Raw genomic sequence first — 17,891 nt, 5'->3', positions numbered from 1 at the left:
TCCCGATTATTAATAGTGTCCTGGATGGTCAGTTGGACAGACACCCCCAGAATGCATACCAAGCCCAATATGACAGCTAAGTTAGGAGAGTTGATGAACGGGAGAATTGTAGAGAAATATGGCGGGGACGCACCCTGACATAAGGCAGTTTTCTTGATACAACCCTGCACATGATGCATATAGCTGTGTGGATCGGTTTCTAGTAGTTGGGGAAATCTTCCTGTGGTGGGGTTCATATGGGAAAGGCTTCATTTTCGCTATCTAGGAATTCAGATTACGCATTCTTTGGAGGATCAGTACCGTCTGAATATGGGAAAGGTGGTCAAAAACCTATGAGCTTCCATCCAGTACTGGAACCAGCTACCAGGGTCTGTGATGGGCAGGGGGGCCCTAGGCAAAATCGTGCTGCTCCCCTGGTGCCTATATACTTTACAGAATTTGCTGTGTGGAATCGCACGGTCCACGTTTACCAAACAAAATAGCCTCCTGGTGTCCCTAGTGTGGGCAGGCAAAAGAAGTAGAGTTAAATTGGAGGTTCTGAAGCTAGACCTGTAACACAGGGGATTAGGACTCCCGAATCCGCAAATGTGTTATATAGCAGGGCTACTACAATATACAGCCCAGTTGGGTGAGTATGACGAGAGTGGGGAAAAGAGACTACTTGTTGGGGTGGTGGATGGAGATGTGCTCCAGAAGTGTTTAATGCAGGGAACTAGAGTTCCAAGTGACTGTCTGGTGGCAGGTGCCTGGGAATTGGCACTCTCTCAGGTACTGCGTAGGGCACCTTATGCCAGACTGCTTCCCCTTTGTTTGTTAATACCTTTCCAGCAGATGCACTCTCCAATGGATCTAACACGATGGACAGAAACTGGCTGGGATGTGGCTGGGGATCTTCATCTTCACAATACTTTTATAAATATGGGTGATGCGCTAAACTTATTTCAAGTGGCACCTGGACAGTTTTGGCAATATACTAAGTTGTCCCATACGGCTTGGCAAATCTGGACAGATTTCCCAGCGGAACTGGTGTAGTCACAGACACTGACATTATAGCTAGACCCAGGATCCAGTAAAGGCCTGATATCCTGTATTTATAAAACTCTAAAGGAAGACTGGCATACTGAAATGTCAGTAGTGAGCAATAGGTGGACTTGGATTTATCTACAACACTCACAGTTGTGCCCTGTCAAGAAGGGTGCAGTAATGCCTGTTTTATGCTCACTCAATTTTATTATTTGCACTGCACCTATCTCACGCTGCAACAGCTCCATAGAATCTATGCCTCTTGATCTGGGGCATGCGCTAGACGCAGAACAATCTCAGCGACATTCCTACACATGGTGTGGGATTGTAAAAAATAAAAAGAGTACTGGGTAATGATGGTGCGGATACTTCAGGGAGTGGCACAAATACACATGGACCTTTCAGTTAACCAATGGCTGCTGGTAGTTCTCCCACACCTGAAGAGAGAAAAAAAGAAATGGAAAATAGATTTGCCCTGCTGGGGTTGGTGCTAGTGAAGAGACGCCTGGCCATACATTGGGCGCAACGTAGGCCTCCAGACCTTCACAAATGGATGGGCGACATGAGGGAGTTGAAGGTGGCTGAGGAGCGAAGATAGACCTTGGTGGGCACTGCTGAACATGCAGAGAAGGACTTGAAGTTATGGGGGTTATGGTGGAACAGCAGGGGAGGATCGAACTGCCGGGAAAGGATCACCGCCCGCCTCCCAAGATGCTACTTCATGGAGCCTCCAGAGTGAGATAATACCCTCTGAGGATCTAGTGGAGGGCGAGAAAGCAAATGCAGATGAGAATAAGGCTAAGCCTCAGGCTCCCTAAACTACTTCAGGACTGCTACCCGACCGTCCTCGGCCTGAGGAGAGACTGGCAATTATGGGGTACGAGTGTGCAGTACAACTGAGGAATGGGGACTCTTCCCACCCCTCTGTGTGTTGGCCTGTGGGATCTCAAAGTTTGTATTCATAAATGAATCTATTGAACTTCTGCTTAGTTTCAAATATGTTTTCTCTGCATGATTTTTCGACACCTGTTGTACTTTGTGTTCAAAAGTGATAAATAGAGAGATTAAAGGGGTAAAGCTGAGACAATAAGGAATGCGAGGCATAAAGCGTACAGGGTTAAGCCTGGTTAGACTACTCACGCTCTGGTGACACTATGTATTGCAGTAGTGTCGGAGTAGGTCAGCTTTAATCGGTTTGCAAAACTGTTGAAACCAGCATCTAATTTGAGTGAGCCAGTACAGCCAAATAGACCCAGGTCAATTTTTCAGATCGGCACTTACCCATGATTACAGCATGACCAGGCTATCTCCACACCGCCGAACCTTAGGTAAAGTGCCTTACTCAATCCCTCCTAACATGCACTGGTAGGCTGACCAGAGATCGGCAGTATGTGCACTGTAAATCACTGGTTTGTAAAATGTCTCTTTGCTTTATTGTGCTCTTTTATATAATGACCTCAATAATCCTGAATATAAGAAATGTAAAACAAATAAAAATAAATACGTGTAAGCATTTGCTCCTAATATTTTCCAGTGATGCACTAAAAATTAGCTGAAATTCCGACCACCAAAGCATTCATCTCTATACTTCCCCCTCACAGTGATCCCTCGACTACGGGTCCTATGTTTTAAATCTGCCTCTGGACCGAAAGCAGCCTGATGTATGTATGTATATAATATTTGTATAGAGAAAACCTAGACAAAAAGCAGTGCTGCACTGTATGGTGTCATATGCAGACCCATGAAATCATTCTACTGCCTATGGGGCACTTGTGCAGATCTATACAGAGCTGGAAGTGCAGAGAGATGGTACCTGCCGCTGCCGTGCAAGAGCAGCGGGTGGGAGTTGGGGACCACAGGCCAATGGGGAGTGGTTCAGCATGCTGACATGGGGACAGTGTTTTATGTAGTAGGGTGTTACAGATTGAGGCTTTGGAAGTTGGTGATATCAGTGCTTTACAAACTGGGACATGGTGGACACTAAATGTAGCATTTAGTGTACTGGCCTGTCCTTGAGGCTTTACGTATTGGGTATTTGTGGATAGTGACCATGTTTTGTAACTTTGCATGTGTCCTTGCTGGTACTGACCTGGAGGTAGTGCTTTGTGTCCTGCGGTATTCCACTTAAAGGTCTGGTCTTGTTGCTTTACATTCGGTGGCATTACACAATTCTGGCCTGCACATGTGTTTGGCATAGTGGAGCATTGTGGATTTGGCCTGGTGTGCTGTGTTACAAGGCCTTTGTATGGCAATCATGCAAAGCAGGCCTGATTGCATGTAAACATGAGTGCATTTAATATTAGAGATTTCATATATAGGTGTAGGACCAAGGAAGGTAGACTGTTTAATGGTGATAGCAACAAATGTGTGCTCGGTGCTATCTTTTAGTTTAGGAACTCCATGTTCTTCTGACACTGTTCAAATTAGCAAATCAGGGAAGGAACAGCTTCCACTCCCCGCGTGTACACATTGTCATCACGGCTGCAGGGGAAGATGGTCTTGCAAAGAGCCAGCTTGGAAAGAAGCCGGAAAAAGTATCGGAAGCTTCTGTATGCTTCTGCAGAGGACCATTGATTGCACATTTTTTTGTAGCAAAGCAGGAGCTGAGCACAAGTGAATTGTCCTCGCCGCACAAGACATCATTCACAATAACTGTATTCAAGGTGCCGGTGCAGTTGTATGGTTTAACAAATGGACCGGTTGCCAAGGGAAGATGCTGAAGGGCTGAATAATGGCTTTAGACCCGATGCCAGCATACGTTATGCGGGAAAAGTATACATGGCTTGGCATAATGAATCTTAGTGAATTAAAATAGCTGTTCAGGTTGGATGGCAAAAACTAATATAGACTTATTGAGTGGAGAACAGACTAACAAGTTAGGGATGTGTGAAGAAATAAGGATACACTGGCACATGCATCATAAATGCCATTTACGAAACCTTATTAGCGGAAAAATAAGGATTCGCTAATAAGGAACTGCAAAAGCCCATGCATGTAGGAATAGCTAAAAGGAAAAGCAATTCCTACAAATTCCTTATTTAAGGAATTGCTTTCCATTCATTCCAATGGACCTAGAGGCCCATAGGAATGAATGGGAATTGCATGCGCAAATTGCGAGTACCCATTAGGTACTCGCAAATTGCGCATGCAATTTCAAAAGGACACCCCGTTGTACCCCTAAAATTGTATTGTGCACCCATGTTGCGCACACACATGCCCCCAGGGCATGTGTGTGTGTAATATGTAACTTTGAAAAATGCACTTTAGTGCATTTTTCAAAGTTTTTGTAAATTACCGACCTGTTTTATTTTTTGATAATTTGCAACCCCTGATAGCAAAATCGCTATTTTAAATTGCTTCTAGCATTGTATTCAAGGAATCGCAATTTGAGATTTCTTAAATGCAATCGCACTTTGCGATTCTTGCATTTGGGATGATGCATCCCAATTGCAAAAATTCCAGCCGCAAAGGGGCAGATTCTGAGAATCTGCCCGTTTGCGACCGGTTTTCAGTTTGATGCATGGGGTCCACAGTCTTTTTAACCTTTGCCCTAATTGGTAGATTATCTGCTGAGTGGTTTATAATAATTGTGCTCATTCTCATACATTCGTTATGTAGAAAGGTACTTCCGGGGCTAATGGGGTTATCTAGGTGTGACCTCCAATGTTATTGATGCTTTATATAGTAAGAAATAAAGAATACTGGCCTAAGGATGCAACTTTAGAAAATGTGTCTATAGTGGTCTGGATGCAGTGCTTTCATAATTGGCAACGCTGGAATTAGTATTGTTCTTTACATACTGGGACATGGTGAAGCACACCTGCCTGTGTTGCTTACATACTGGACCAATACTTGCCTGGCTGTGGTGCTTTGCATACAGAGGCAGTTTCAAAATTGGTATGACCATGGTGCTTTACCTTGTTTGATATGGGAATATTTCCTTTGTTCTCCGTGTTTATTCTATTTCTATGTGGCTAATATACTTCATAACTTGTTAAGTATACAGCATAGTGTTCAACAATTGATTCCAAACCTTTCACGAGGGGCCGAATTCCTCTACTAGACAGTGTTCCCGAGAACCTCCTCAAGTGTGTTTGGCTCACTCTGCTGAGTCACTTGGTACTACTGTGGTCTGATATTAAAATTTTTCCAGAGCTTTTTTGAATTCTGAGCCCATCCCTGGTCGCATTTTAGACTCTTGCTATCTGCATCTTACGTTAAGTATGGAGGAGCAACCCTTCGTCTTCCCACTTTCATTAGAGATCGTACTGTTCAATAGTCATGGACTGAAGTTTGTCGAAAAACTGAAATGCATGTAGAAAACATCTTTAGTTTTCTAAAACTAAGTGGTTTTGCAATCTTGCTGCACTCGCCACTTGGTGGTGTCACACACGGGGTTGGTGTGATGCGTTTTCCAGGGCTGCTTTGGGTCGGTAGTCCAGTCCTGCTCACAAAAAAGGTAACCTTCCCTGCATCTACGCGAAACCTCTTAAGGGTAAGGCCCTCAGACCATATGGGCCTCGCATCTAAGGTTAAGCTAAAGCACTCTGTTCTCTGGATAGCACTCTCCTGCTCAGCTCACTGTAAAAATGCATTTTGGGATTGCATATATGCCTACAAATTTGACATTCCCAAACTAAGTTATCAGTGTTACCTGACTACCCTTTTCTGAGTTTATTCACTTGCCTCTGCTTCACCAGACATCGAAATGAGGGGCTTGGCTTGCACACCTGCTTGAGACTGCTGCAAGAATGTTAATCTAGAGACCTCCAACATGGACAAGTCAAAGTAAATGACCGGTTCACCATTATGCCGGTCTTCTCTTCTTCCTCCTGAATTACTCATCTTTCTTGAGATGAAAAGGTCTTATGGGACTTCAGGGTTTTTGAACTACATTAATGGAGCTGAAGATGGCTTATGGGTGTTGTCTTTGTGAGAGAATTGTGATATGATTAGGGCCTTTCTTTGGTACATCCCCTAATGAAATCGAAAGGCTAAAAAAGTGGAGGAAATAGTTTGGAGTCGACAGGGATCCTAGACTGACACCTGCTTGCAACCAACAGAACTTAATGTTGTTTTGGAGTGTTATACATAAGAATTATTACTTCTGCAGCATCCTCTTCATATTTCTTTTAATTCGTGTCTAGTTCCTCCTATTGGCTGTGCAGGGTTGTTTTCTTTCAATTAACAGTTTAGTAGCAATCTCATTATCTCTCATTAGATATGTGGTGTGCCTAAAATAGCTTATGCCACATAATTACACACCCATGAGCCTTCACTCTACCTCAGTCATTTAAAATTGTCACAAAATACTACGTGATGATAAAGGTACGGCTGCATATCATCTAAGTATATCCCGGAAATGTATAGTTTCAGATATCCTGTATTTCATTAATTAGAGATGAACACCCGAGAAAAGCATTTGGTAAAAAAAAAAGAGAACTCTTGGATTACAGGAGAGATGACTGTTAATTCCATTTAGACAAAGTTTTTCTTCACTTGTTTTTGGGAGGTCATTGTAATGATCCAAATGCTGAATTTACTCCAATAAAGGTACTTTAGATTGTAGTCTGAGTCGGATGTAGCATTAAGAGCCCAGAAAGTGCTGCAGATGCTGTGGCCATACCAGTGCGAGTCATGGAATAGCCATTCATGGGAAAATAAATATATGTACATTCCTTGGAAGAAGCAGCATACTAATTTAAGGCTTGTAACATATACGTCTATGCCAGAACAGTCCATTAACACGTGATTAGGAATGCCTTTATGTCTTAGATCTTTGAGTTGATGTAATGGGCTGATAAAATGACATTTTCTTGGAATTGATGCCATGGCCTTCTAAGATGACATGTTCTTTCCTTACCCATATTGTGATCTGTACTCAAAGTTTGTTTTTGGAGTTTGTTAATTTTTTTGTTTTTGTTTTTTTGGAACACAGATTAAGGTGGTTGATCCCAAGACCAAGAGCTGCACTGTGCTGGCGGGCACTGGCACGGTAGACAATGTGGTTTCAAGTTTTACTCAATCAACATTTAATGAACCTGGTGGCCTGTGCGTTGGAGATAATGGCGGTGTGCTTTATGTGGCAGATACAAATAACCATCAGATCAAAGTGCTGGACTTGGAAACCAAAACAGTCTCAGTAGTAAGTACACACTCTGGTGCTGCTTGTTTAAGCTTAAAGCAAACTTAGCTGGAGAGATTCGTCATCAAGTAAAAACATATATAATTTATCCTGATGAGAAGAGTGTGATATGCTGTATATTACTATTGTTGAGTCTGGTGAAGCCTAGAGTGGGTCCCTGCCCTGCCTCTCCTCAACAATAGTAATAAATAGCATACTATACCCTGCTCATCTGCACGTGCGGTTTATGTCTTGACATTTTTGCAGATGTCTTTTTATTAACTAGCTGGCACATGCATCAACAATGCCATTTGCGATTCCTTATTAGCGAAAAATAAGGATTCGCTAATAAGGAATAGCAAAAGGCTATGCATGTAGAAATCACTTAAAAAATAGCGATTTCTAAACATTCCTTAATTGTGACCAGCAAATTGCGAGTCGCAATTAAGGAATACCTCCTCCGCCTAGAGGCCCATAGGAATGAATGGGAAGACATTCTCAATTTGCGATTCTCAATTAGAGAATCGCAAATTGAGAATGCAATTTCAAGGGTGCCAGGGTGTCAAAAGGACACCCTGTTGCACCCCTGAAATCTGCATATGAGTACATCTTGCACACACACATGCCCCAAGGGCACTTTAGTGCATTTTTCAAAGTTTTTGCAAATTACCATGAAGTTCAACTTCATGGTAATTTGCTCCCCCTATTAGCAAAATCGCTAGTTTTTTTACTTTAATGCATTGCATTTAAGGAATCTTAATTTGCGATTCCTTAAATGCAATGGCAATGTAAGTGATCACAATTTAGAGATTACTTAAATTGCGATTTTTGCATTTGGGATGATGCATCCCAAATGCAAAAATACCGGTCGCAAAGGGGCAGATTCTGAGAATCTGCCCGTTTGCTACCGGTTTTTGCTTTGATGCATGTGGGCCAAAGGGATTTAATCAAAAGCTGGATGCAAATTTGTGCAGCAAGATAAAATCACACAAGTGGTATCGTGACTAGTAGGAGAGTTGCCCCTGTGCCTTAGGTAATTCTAATGTGCAATCTCTGATGGCAGTAAAAAGTGCTTTTCCGATGTCAAGTTCTCTCTACTGTGATAATAAACTGCAATTTGACATTTGCTGGGACCACTCCTTGAATTCTTCGTAATGCCACCCAACATGTATCAGCTGATGTCAGATTGTGATACATTTTGTTGTACCTTTGTAAACCTATCTGACAGTATTATACAGATATACACTTGTAAACTCCAGAATTTACTGTGAGTTATATTTTTTATAGATTATTTTCGAATAACGGTTATTCAGATCTGGTGTGTGTAATCTCAAGCAGGCATTTCAAATCACGCATTAAAATCGAGCTGTTTTGACATCCAACAAGGGAGATGGAACTGTATAATTTGCAGCATTTGCATAGGTGGAAATAAGCTTCTGTGGTTGCAATGTTATTTCAAAATGAATGATAATATCCGGAGACCTATGGATCAGGGGCGGCTCTTCCGCTAAGGCGGAGGAGCGGCGCCCCACTGCTTTATATCAGTGCAAAGAAAAAATAAAATGATAATAACAGAGCGTTATTATCATTTTATTTTGAGTATTGCAGTTGCACAGGTTGGTAGGGCGGGGCCGTGCTCCCCTGATGTCGAGGGAGAAGGAGTGGTGGCTGCTCCATAAGTGGTATGATGGTTTGGCTGGCCGTCTCGGGCAGGCCAAACTGTAATTCGCACTTTGCATGTTCTCCACAGACTATATTGTACAGCATGGATTGAGAACATGCCCAGCCACCTAGTACAGTGCTCAGACCAATCACAACGCTGCTGTAAGGCAGCGTTGTGATTGGTCAGGGGATTCTGGGAGGCAGGGTGCTTCCTGGTTCCTGCTGGAAGAGAAGCGACGATCAGGTAAGTTTTCTTTTTTCTTTCTTTTTTTTCCTAACCCGGATCCCACCTTCCCCTGCCCCCTCCACCATTCACTACCAGCCGCCACTGCTATGATTGTCATTAATGCACATCCTGTGTGGGCTGTCTCTCCAACAGTGACCAAGACTGGGGTAATTCTTGGTGTCTTTTTTCTGGTCCAAGTAGAACTTCATGGTTAGTTTGACATTTATGAAGTGTGCCGTTTAGAGCTCTGTGACAGAGGTAAGGTAGGAAGAAAGATCTTTTGGTGTACATAGAAATCCAGGAGTACTTTGGGAATGAAGAAGAGATGGCTCGTAACTCATCCTCTGTTAGAAACTCTCACAAGCTTATTGAGCTGAGATGAAAGATGGTGCTGGGAATATTCAACAAGGCAAGAACAATAAAAATCTTAATGTGCGCGGAATCCTTCCAGAGTTTGGGAAATTGGTGATAGAGGCTGTAGAAAGGGTACCTGATAGCTTCATCGACAAAGAGTCCCTGCAATGACCCTAGAGGGTGCCTTCGAGGCCAAGAATCAAACTGTTTACTGCTCATTCAGATTCAGTGAGTGAAATCAAGAGCACCATTATCGAGGCTGATGATAATGACTATGGCTTCCGGTTTAACAGTGTTTTTCTTTTTTAGGTCTCGCCTGGGCGTGGCAGGGCAGAGCCCTGCTCCGCCTCTGCGAGAGATCTTGTAAATACAAGATTTGTAAAAGGGACTCTATCCCCGTCCCTCTTTTCCATTGGGTAGCGTCACTGTTTATGGTAAACGCTGGCTTCCCATTGGAAAAGAGGGTTTTTGGTTGACACCGTGTCCGCTTTTCAGACTGCCCCTCCGGACACGATAGCCTGCTTCCCGGCTGTAGTGAAGACTTTTCTTATCTGCTTGTTTATTTTAACAAGCAGATAAAAAAATCTTCAGTACAGCCGTGAAGCAGGCACGGAGCTAAGGCACAAGGGGTTACGGGGAGAACAGGGGGATCGTGGCAGACTCTGTGTTTTTCTGCCGAGGCAGCCAGATGAAATCCGTGTGCTGCTATGTAACTTTTTGTGATTGTGGTTGCTCTTGGTTTAATTATTGTTCGTCTGTTTGTTTTCGGCTGAACACGCTCCTCATGTTATCCACAGCAAAGATCGAATTTCCCCTCCAGATCTGTGCAGTCATCCTCCTTCGTCGTCGTCTTCTTCCTCCTCCTCCTCCCTCCTCCTCTTCTTCAAGTCATAGCTAGAGAAGAATCACGGAACAAGACTCTTATGAGAAGGGAGTTTCAAAGTATAGGGAAGGAGAGGATAGATGTTGCAAGGAGATTGCAGCGCGGACAGGCAGTGCCGCACAGCCGCCGCCCTCTAAATAGTGCCGCCTGGGGCAGTCGGCCCCCTCCGCCGCCCTAGCTATGCAGCTGATCCCCGCTGCTCCAAACCCGCTGCCACCCCTCTGCGGTACCTCTGCTGCTCATTACCTCAGTCCAGCCCACCAGAGACAGACAGCTGAAGACGGGCAGTGGCCTGCAAAATAAGACCAGTCCGCAACCTCCGTGAGATGAAAGCAGCTAGCGCCTCCCTCCCTGAACTACATAGCGCTGATAACAACCATGTGTGTATCGCACCAACAAACTGAACAAGTGTCACCGGCACCCAGGGTGGCATGCTAGGACTGTGCGGCCAGCCAGGCTGCTTAGTATCACAGCACTGCCTGCTGCTGTGTGTCTTCAGTCTATGGTCTGTGGTAGGGACGTGAGGCAAACAGACGCAGCAGGTACTGCCTAATTGCACAGTGAGACTCGTGTGAAACCAATGACGTGTCAGAGGGAGAATGACACCAAAGGATGAAAGGCAGAGCTGCCCAGAATAGATGTGAACCTATGATCTGCAGAGAAAAACACGCACACACACACATACACACACACCCACACACAAACACATAAACACACATGCACACATACACACACGCACGCACACACGCACACAAAGTCAATCTACCATCTACGTTCACTGAAAAAAGGACCAGTTAACACTAGGTATCAATTACATTACACAATGTTCCATATGTAGCGCTTAACATAAAAGTCCTTTATAAATGACACCTATTACATTTTTTTGTATCAGAAAAGAATGTTATTTATCCTCTAAAAGGCAACAAATGAATAACCCCTGACAACTATCCAACACTGCCTGAACATTCTAGCCATCCTAGCTGCAGAATCGTCTCTTTCCTGTATACCCGACCATATTGTATAATGCTAATAAAACAGAGATTTTTTTTAGGTCGATCCTGGGCAGCGCATATGCTGCTCTTCGAAGCATGCTGTATTCAGGTATGGACTTAAAGCTCCGCCCATATTTTTCATTAACTTGTGTCATTGTCCACTGTAAACTCTGGCTTTTCATTGGTCAATAGGCTTAGTAGTCCCTCCTTAGTACCGCCTTGTCTCATTTTTAGGTCTCGCCTGACCCAGCGTATGCGCTGGTCTGGCGAGACTTTTTGTGAGGGCTTACAAAAATGCTACCATGGCCGGCCTAGAGCTACAGTGCAAGTGCGCGGGCGCGTGCCGCGCTTGATCGCGATCACTTTCGCGGCCGCACGGCCGCTTTGATCTTCTCCGTGAGCCAATGCTTGTTTTTTTTTTAGTCGGGAGTGGGGCATACTATTGGTATGCTGACGAAAAGTATGTGCAAGTCTGCAGACCCTCCAAGTTTGACATTTCCGTACTTGAATGGCTCAGCCATTCTACACCGTTTTTGTTGCATTATGGGATACGTAGTACAGCTTATCCAATTATAAAACCAGGACTACAAATCCAGAATGTAAAGAAAATACCTTTCCTAAATACATCAGTTTACTGTACATAAAAGGACACATAATCCCCCCCTGCTGCTATGTTCCCGCGTGTGATGTCATTCTGACTTTTCATTTAACTGTGCTTGAAATGCTGGAATTAATGTTTTACATGAGCAGCTACTGAGTACCTGCACGTATATAATTCGAAAGGAAGAGTGCCAGCATTGCGAAGTAAGGATTCGGTACTTTTAATGTGGGAGTATCAACACGTCTGAGGAGAAAGCATTAACACTTCTTCATTTTAAGAACCAAATGTGACTTCCGCACGTGCTACTTTAAAATATTTGTTATTCAGTTTCATCATATACAATGTCATGTGTTGATATCCCGTAATCTCCTCATCTAAGTCACAGTTGCCACACCCAATCATCCCAGTATCTCTCATGTCCTTTAAACCAAACTACCCCCTTTCTCTCCCTTACTCAGGTGTGTATCGGTGGTACAAATTATGTGACCCACTGAACTCCCTTGTCAGTCCTGGGTGTTTCTCGGGTTATCAGTTCAGTCGAACAGATGTAGTGTCATGAATCTAGAAGGGCCAGTTTTGCCTCCGCATTCCTTTCCCGTATAACTAACCCCAGATGCCAGGCTGATGGGAAAGCACATCTATTTATGTACGTACTCTCAGGGCTTTAAGTGGGATGACAAAACTGGGGGGGGGTCTAAGGGTCGTGGCCAATGTAATTAAGGGCGTGGCTTAAAAACATAAGCTAAATACCTGTGCTTAGCATAGTGTGCCACCGGACGTATTTTGCAGTTTTGGTCATTGCATCCAGATATCATACAACAAGTAACATCATACCTACAACAAGTCAGGACTATTGGCTTTGCCAATGGTTGTTAGTTGCATAAAATAAATAGGCAGCATCTATGGCTTGTATATAATATTGAAAAAGCTTCCACTTACAGTCCTTGTGACACCATGACAAAGTTGCTGCTCCTGAGTTTCAAAAAGAGAAGGGAAATACAGAGAGAAAATGACTCTCTTTAAAGGATTTCCCTTTCCCCTACAACGCTCACCTCGCATGACATCATGCCGTAACTTCTCTGCTAGTGAGAAGAGCAGTGTGAGCAGCGATGTGCCTGCTGTCACTGCAGTCCGAAACAAGCATTGGCATAGCCAATAGGTCTCGCTTTTGGGACCTTATAAGTATTTAGTTATGCAGCACAATATCCTTTGTGCAACAACATCAACTGTTTCATGGTTAAGCACTTATAAGGTCCCAAAGGCGAGACCTATTGGCTATGCCAATGCTTGTTTAACCTCCCATGAGGACACCCCCTGTTGCGTGTGTGTTACTCGGTAGGCTTTAATTACAGACTCCGAGCACTATTTTCTTAAATAGTTTCGGACACGCTCTCTCATCTCGCTTTTTGAAAATTATCTTTATAGCACGTGCGCAAGAGCGCCCATGCAATGCAATAAGTCTCGCATTTGCGAGAGTTTAAGCAATTGACAATGTAAATAACAATGCCTTTTATTTATCTGTTTCAAAAACAACACATAAATAAGACATTGTCATTTACAATGCCAATAGCTCAAACTCTCATAAATGCGAGACCTATTGCATTGCTAATGCTGTTTTGATTTTGGGTTGGCGTGGGGAGATTACGTGATTTGCGCAGACTCACAGGATGTGCAGTCGACCCCGAGGCTCGCACCTTGGTTTCCCAGCTCCAAAGTCGGCAGTCTACCCGTGAGCCACATTCTGTAGCATACAGTATGAGAAAACATTTTATGAAGCAATACAATTATGGGCTTCATAAACACAAGTAAATAATAAAATAAGCAAAGCATTGCATCAGTGAGTGTATGTATCCACCCACTTTTTACATATAAGACTAAACTTGTTAGGAGCTTAAAAAAAATCCTGCCACATCTTGGCAGTGTAAGCAAGTATTAAACCGATTAGATGAAAATCGCTGGGAGCCGGAGGCCAGCAGACCAGCAAGCCGGTCTGGGGCATTGAGATAGTAACACACTTTTGTTGGAAGAACCAATAAAGAACTCTGCGAAAAAGAACTATTATTTCAAACACTGCACAGCTCTACAAGTAAATCTGAAACCGGGAACTTTACTACACACCACATACACTCCATATCACATGGATAAAAGACATTGTCATTAACAACGCCATTTACAACGCCAATAGCTCTAACTTAAGCAAATGCGAGACCTATTGCATTTCCAATGCTTGTTTACATTTCCGAGCATTTGACAGTCACCTAACAGTGCGATAACTGAATGTCCAGGCCAGTGCTTTACTTTGATAAAAGAAAACTACTTTAATCTATACACTTAATACTGTAATACTTCACACTCCAAGCAGGCAACGTTCTCATACTGTGCTTGGGCTACTGCGCCTTGTATTCTGCTCCAACTCGCTCCTTTCTTGGGTGCTCCCTCTCTTTGGCATTTTAGGTAGGTCTCACCCGGTGCTGAGTGTCTCTCAGGCAAATATGAATGTTTGGGTGCAGATTACCCTATGGTTCAGTTCTTAGGCTTCAGCCCCTTTAGCAAGTCTCATGTTTTACAGTCTCAGCACAGTGCACGCTTCAGAGTCTGTTTCGAGAGGCAACAGGGGCCTGCAGCACACATCTTGCTTCCCTCCTGCTGCTTGGTGCCATGTTCCAGCTAGAGACTCTTCTCATGATCCAGGGAGGCACACAGTAGGACGTTCGTGCAGGCAGCTGTTGATCCTGGTGAGCAAAGTACCCTCTTGTGGGTCGCTGGTGAATTTGAGGTCAGCAGGGAATCACGATCTGTGGTCACAGCAGCTAGAGGACAGCCACTCCTGGGGTCATGGGTGCAGCAGGAAAGTACTCTTCAGGTGCATTCTTTTGAATTGCAGCATTGCAGTCCAACTCTGCACAAAGATCAGGATGATGGCACGATCTGCCTGGGCACAGAACATCTTGCTGGCGGCATACTCTGCCTTGGCACAAAACGTCTTGACAGCAAAATATTGCCTTAGGCAAATCTTCTTTGTGCTGGATGAGGCTTTTCACAGCAGGAAAGCCTACAGCTGGAGTGCCCACAACTTTACAAAGTGGTGTGAGCTTTCCACACCTGGCTAACCAACAGCCCCACTGACAGTGATCGGGAAAGAGAAAAAAGGCTGCCCTCAGCTAAGGGACCTGCAGACCCTTAACAACAGAAACTGCAAACCCTCTCTACACTTCCACCTTCCCCATGATGACAGTATACTCAGGAAGATTAGTCAGCAGCTCCTCTCAGCCTAAGGAGCGAATTGAATTTCTGGAATCGCCTTGCCACCTCTTTCCCCACATCAGTGTCTGGGTTTCCCTCCTCCAGCTTCAGGAATGTCGGCATACAATTACTCAGTCTCGAAAGAAAAAAAAACCTTACCTCCATCTTGCTCACAAGAAAAAACCAAGGGCTTCCAAAATGGAACCCAGAGTCCTCTACTTCCCTTGTTCACTCATACCACTGCGTGCGCCACTCAGGCCACATAATCACACAACTTACACTAGCGCCGGCGCTAGGATCTGGGTTAGCGCACAGAAGCAGAACTTTACAAGAGTGGGCTAGTAGGCTTCCACCCCAGTGACACAGATAATATATCCTCGTCACAACAACAAATTCACAATACATGATATGCTGCAGCAACTATTCTACATGCGAAATCCACGATCGGGACAGTAGCCCATTGTTTGTAAAATGAGGGCAAGCTTGATGCGCCCCTCCAGATCATAGGACAGATCCAGTACCTCACTCATATCAAGTGGCAGGCTTAAGCCTTCGTGCACACATTAGAGAAGCAAGAGGCAGGCGCCATAGTCAGCAAGCATTGGCAAAACTAATCGGTCTGGCATTTTAGGATTTGCTAATACTTGTTTTGCTGTGATTTTTATAAAACACTGCTGTGGGTTGCTTTCTGGCCCTTGATAAGTTTTTGGCCCTTGGCAATATTAAAATGTTAAAAATATTTAGAAATAAAATAATTTTATGTCTCTAAAGTACACTTTAAATTAGTATTCCCTGGCACTGAAGGGGTCTAGTTTGTGTGTGGATGTTCTCCTTTCGAAAGAGCAGAATATCTTCACTCAGATTGAAGTCAACCAGGGGCTGAATTGGACTGACCTATTGCCCTATGCTGTATGCTGTATGCTGTAGTGGGTAGAAGAAAACTGTGTATGATACAACACAACAATGGATTAACTGGGCTGACTGAAAACCCCTATGAGTATATTAAATGTATATATATTCACTGAAAAACAAAGATTAAAGTCATGAGTGATGAAATATGTGGGGTAATTAGCATTGCATAGTGAGGGTTCGAATTATAGTTACCTAAGGGCATACGTTATAGTTACTTGAGCTACATTAAACTGGTGAATTTCTGTGGTTTTTAGATTTTAAAACATTACATTGATGCTAAACATTCCTTTGGTTTCCTTAGTAAATTTTCAGTGCAGCCAAACCACTCGTAGACAGCCAACTCCCCAGCAGGTAGCCAACCCCATTCTGAGCATGGCCTTTCGTTATGCACAGTGTGGGGTTGGCCATAGGCAGCCACGCCAAGCATGGCCTTTGGTCATTTGTGGCATGGGGTTGGCCGCAAGGCCTGATTTGCAGCCAGGCCCTGCGTCCAACTCCCCGCAGGCAGCCAACCTCATGATGCCATGTCCTTTGTCCATGCGCAGAAGGGGGTTTGCCTCAGTGCTGGGCCTGCACCAGGCCCTGTGGCCAGCTGCTCAGAAGGCTGCAAACCCCATGTAGCACACAGCCTTTGGCGTGTTGCATGGTGTAGGTTTGGTCTTTGTCGCTGGGCGCCCACATCACCCAGGGCCAAAACATATATATTAAGGGGAGGTCCCCGAGCATTAATTGGCCCCAGGAACCCCATCAACCAGGGTCAAATTTAAAAAAAAAGGGGAGGGAGGCCACATGGCCCACCTTCCTGAGTCTTAGACTGTCCTGGGGCTCCTTTCTCCTAGGCCCAAATACAATTATACAGGGGAGGGGAGATTGCGGCCCCTCTCCCTGAGCCTTTTTCGGTTCCGGAGACCCCAACCCCTGGTGCCAAATCCTAAGGGGAGGGTGGGTGGTCCTCCTCCCAGAGCCTTAATAGGCCCTCGGGACCCCATCACCTGGGAATAAGTACAATAAAAGAAGTGAGGGAGCCACTCAGCCCCCTTCCTTGAGACTAATTAGGACAGGGGACCCCATCTCTGGGGACCATATATAGTAAAAAAGGGGAGGGGGCCGCGCGATCCCCCTCTGCAAGCTTATTTTCGCCCCAGGGACCCCACCCTCTGGGGCATTTGTAAATTATAGCTGAGTGCCCTGATGCCCATCCGGGGCACCAACCACCCACCACGTTGGGGGTTGTGGGGGAGTCCCCACGGCCCCAACCAGCTGCCGGCATGGTTTTTGGGAGCCTGCATTTCTCTCACCTAGAGGGAGTAGTTATCTATGAATGCTCCTTCTGTGCAGATGCAATCTGTATCCTGTTTCCAGAAAAGGAGTCTGCTGCCAGCTGGTGGGACCATGCTTAAATCTCCCGCCAGCTGGGTGCAGACTTCCCTTCCCGGCCTGCACTATTGCAGACAGTGAATCCTCCACAAATATGCAGCAAAATAAAAATAAAAAAACATTTTTGGCCCCAGCCACCAGACCTATGGTGCCCTATGTCATTTTTTTGCAGTTTTGAGGGACTCGAGGCTGAGTCTTGGGTCCTAAGATGACTGCCACCACTTCCTGGTTGATGTGGTAGCAGCCAATCAGATCTCAGCTTGAGATCTGCTAGATCCGCGGAGGCTCCACGTCCCTAGATATTCAATTTTTTGGAGTATTAACTGCTCAAAAACCACTGAACGGATTTACACCAAATAACAAAAATTACTTTTTGTGGACTAAGATCTAGCATTCTGCCAAATTTGATGTAAATCCTTTCAGCGGTTTAGGCTGTAGCTTTGTCTTAATTTCCTATGGAAAAATGATTGAGGAAAATGTGTTTTAGAACCCCC

General features: G+C 44.5%; 1 protein-coding gene across 1 annotated transcript in view; it reads left to right on the top strand.

Moving 5' to 3' along the window:
• NHLRC2 (NHL repeat containing 2) overlaps positions 1 to 17,891 on the top strand; it is an 867,133-nt gene that overhangs the window by 705,571 nt on the left and 143,671 nt on the right. Inside the window, exon 9 of the mRNA XM_085603309.1 lies at positions 6,962 to 7,168. Within this exon, the coding sequence (XP_085459435.1) occupies positions 6,962 to 7,168 (207 nt within the window). The remainder of the gene's footprint in view (positions 1 to 6,961; positions 7,169 to 17,891) is intronic.

The sequence above is a fragment of the Triturus cristatus genome, chromosome 1_2, assembly GCF_964204655.1.
Source record: "Triturus cristatus chromosome 1_2, aTriCri1.1, whole genome shotgun sequence".
Taxonomy (NCBI): domain Eukaryota; kingdom Metazoa; phylum Chordata; class Amphibia; order Caudata; family Salamandridae; genus Triturus; species Triturus cristatus.
This window is presented reverse-complemented; position numbering and strand designations above follow the sequence as displayed.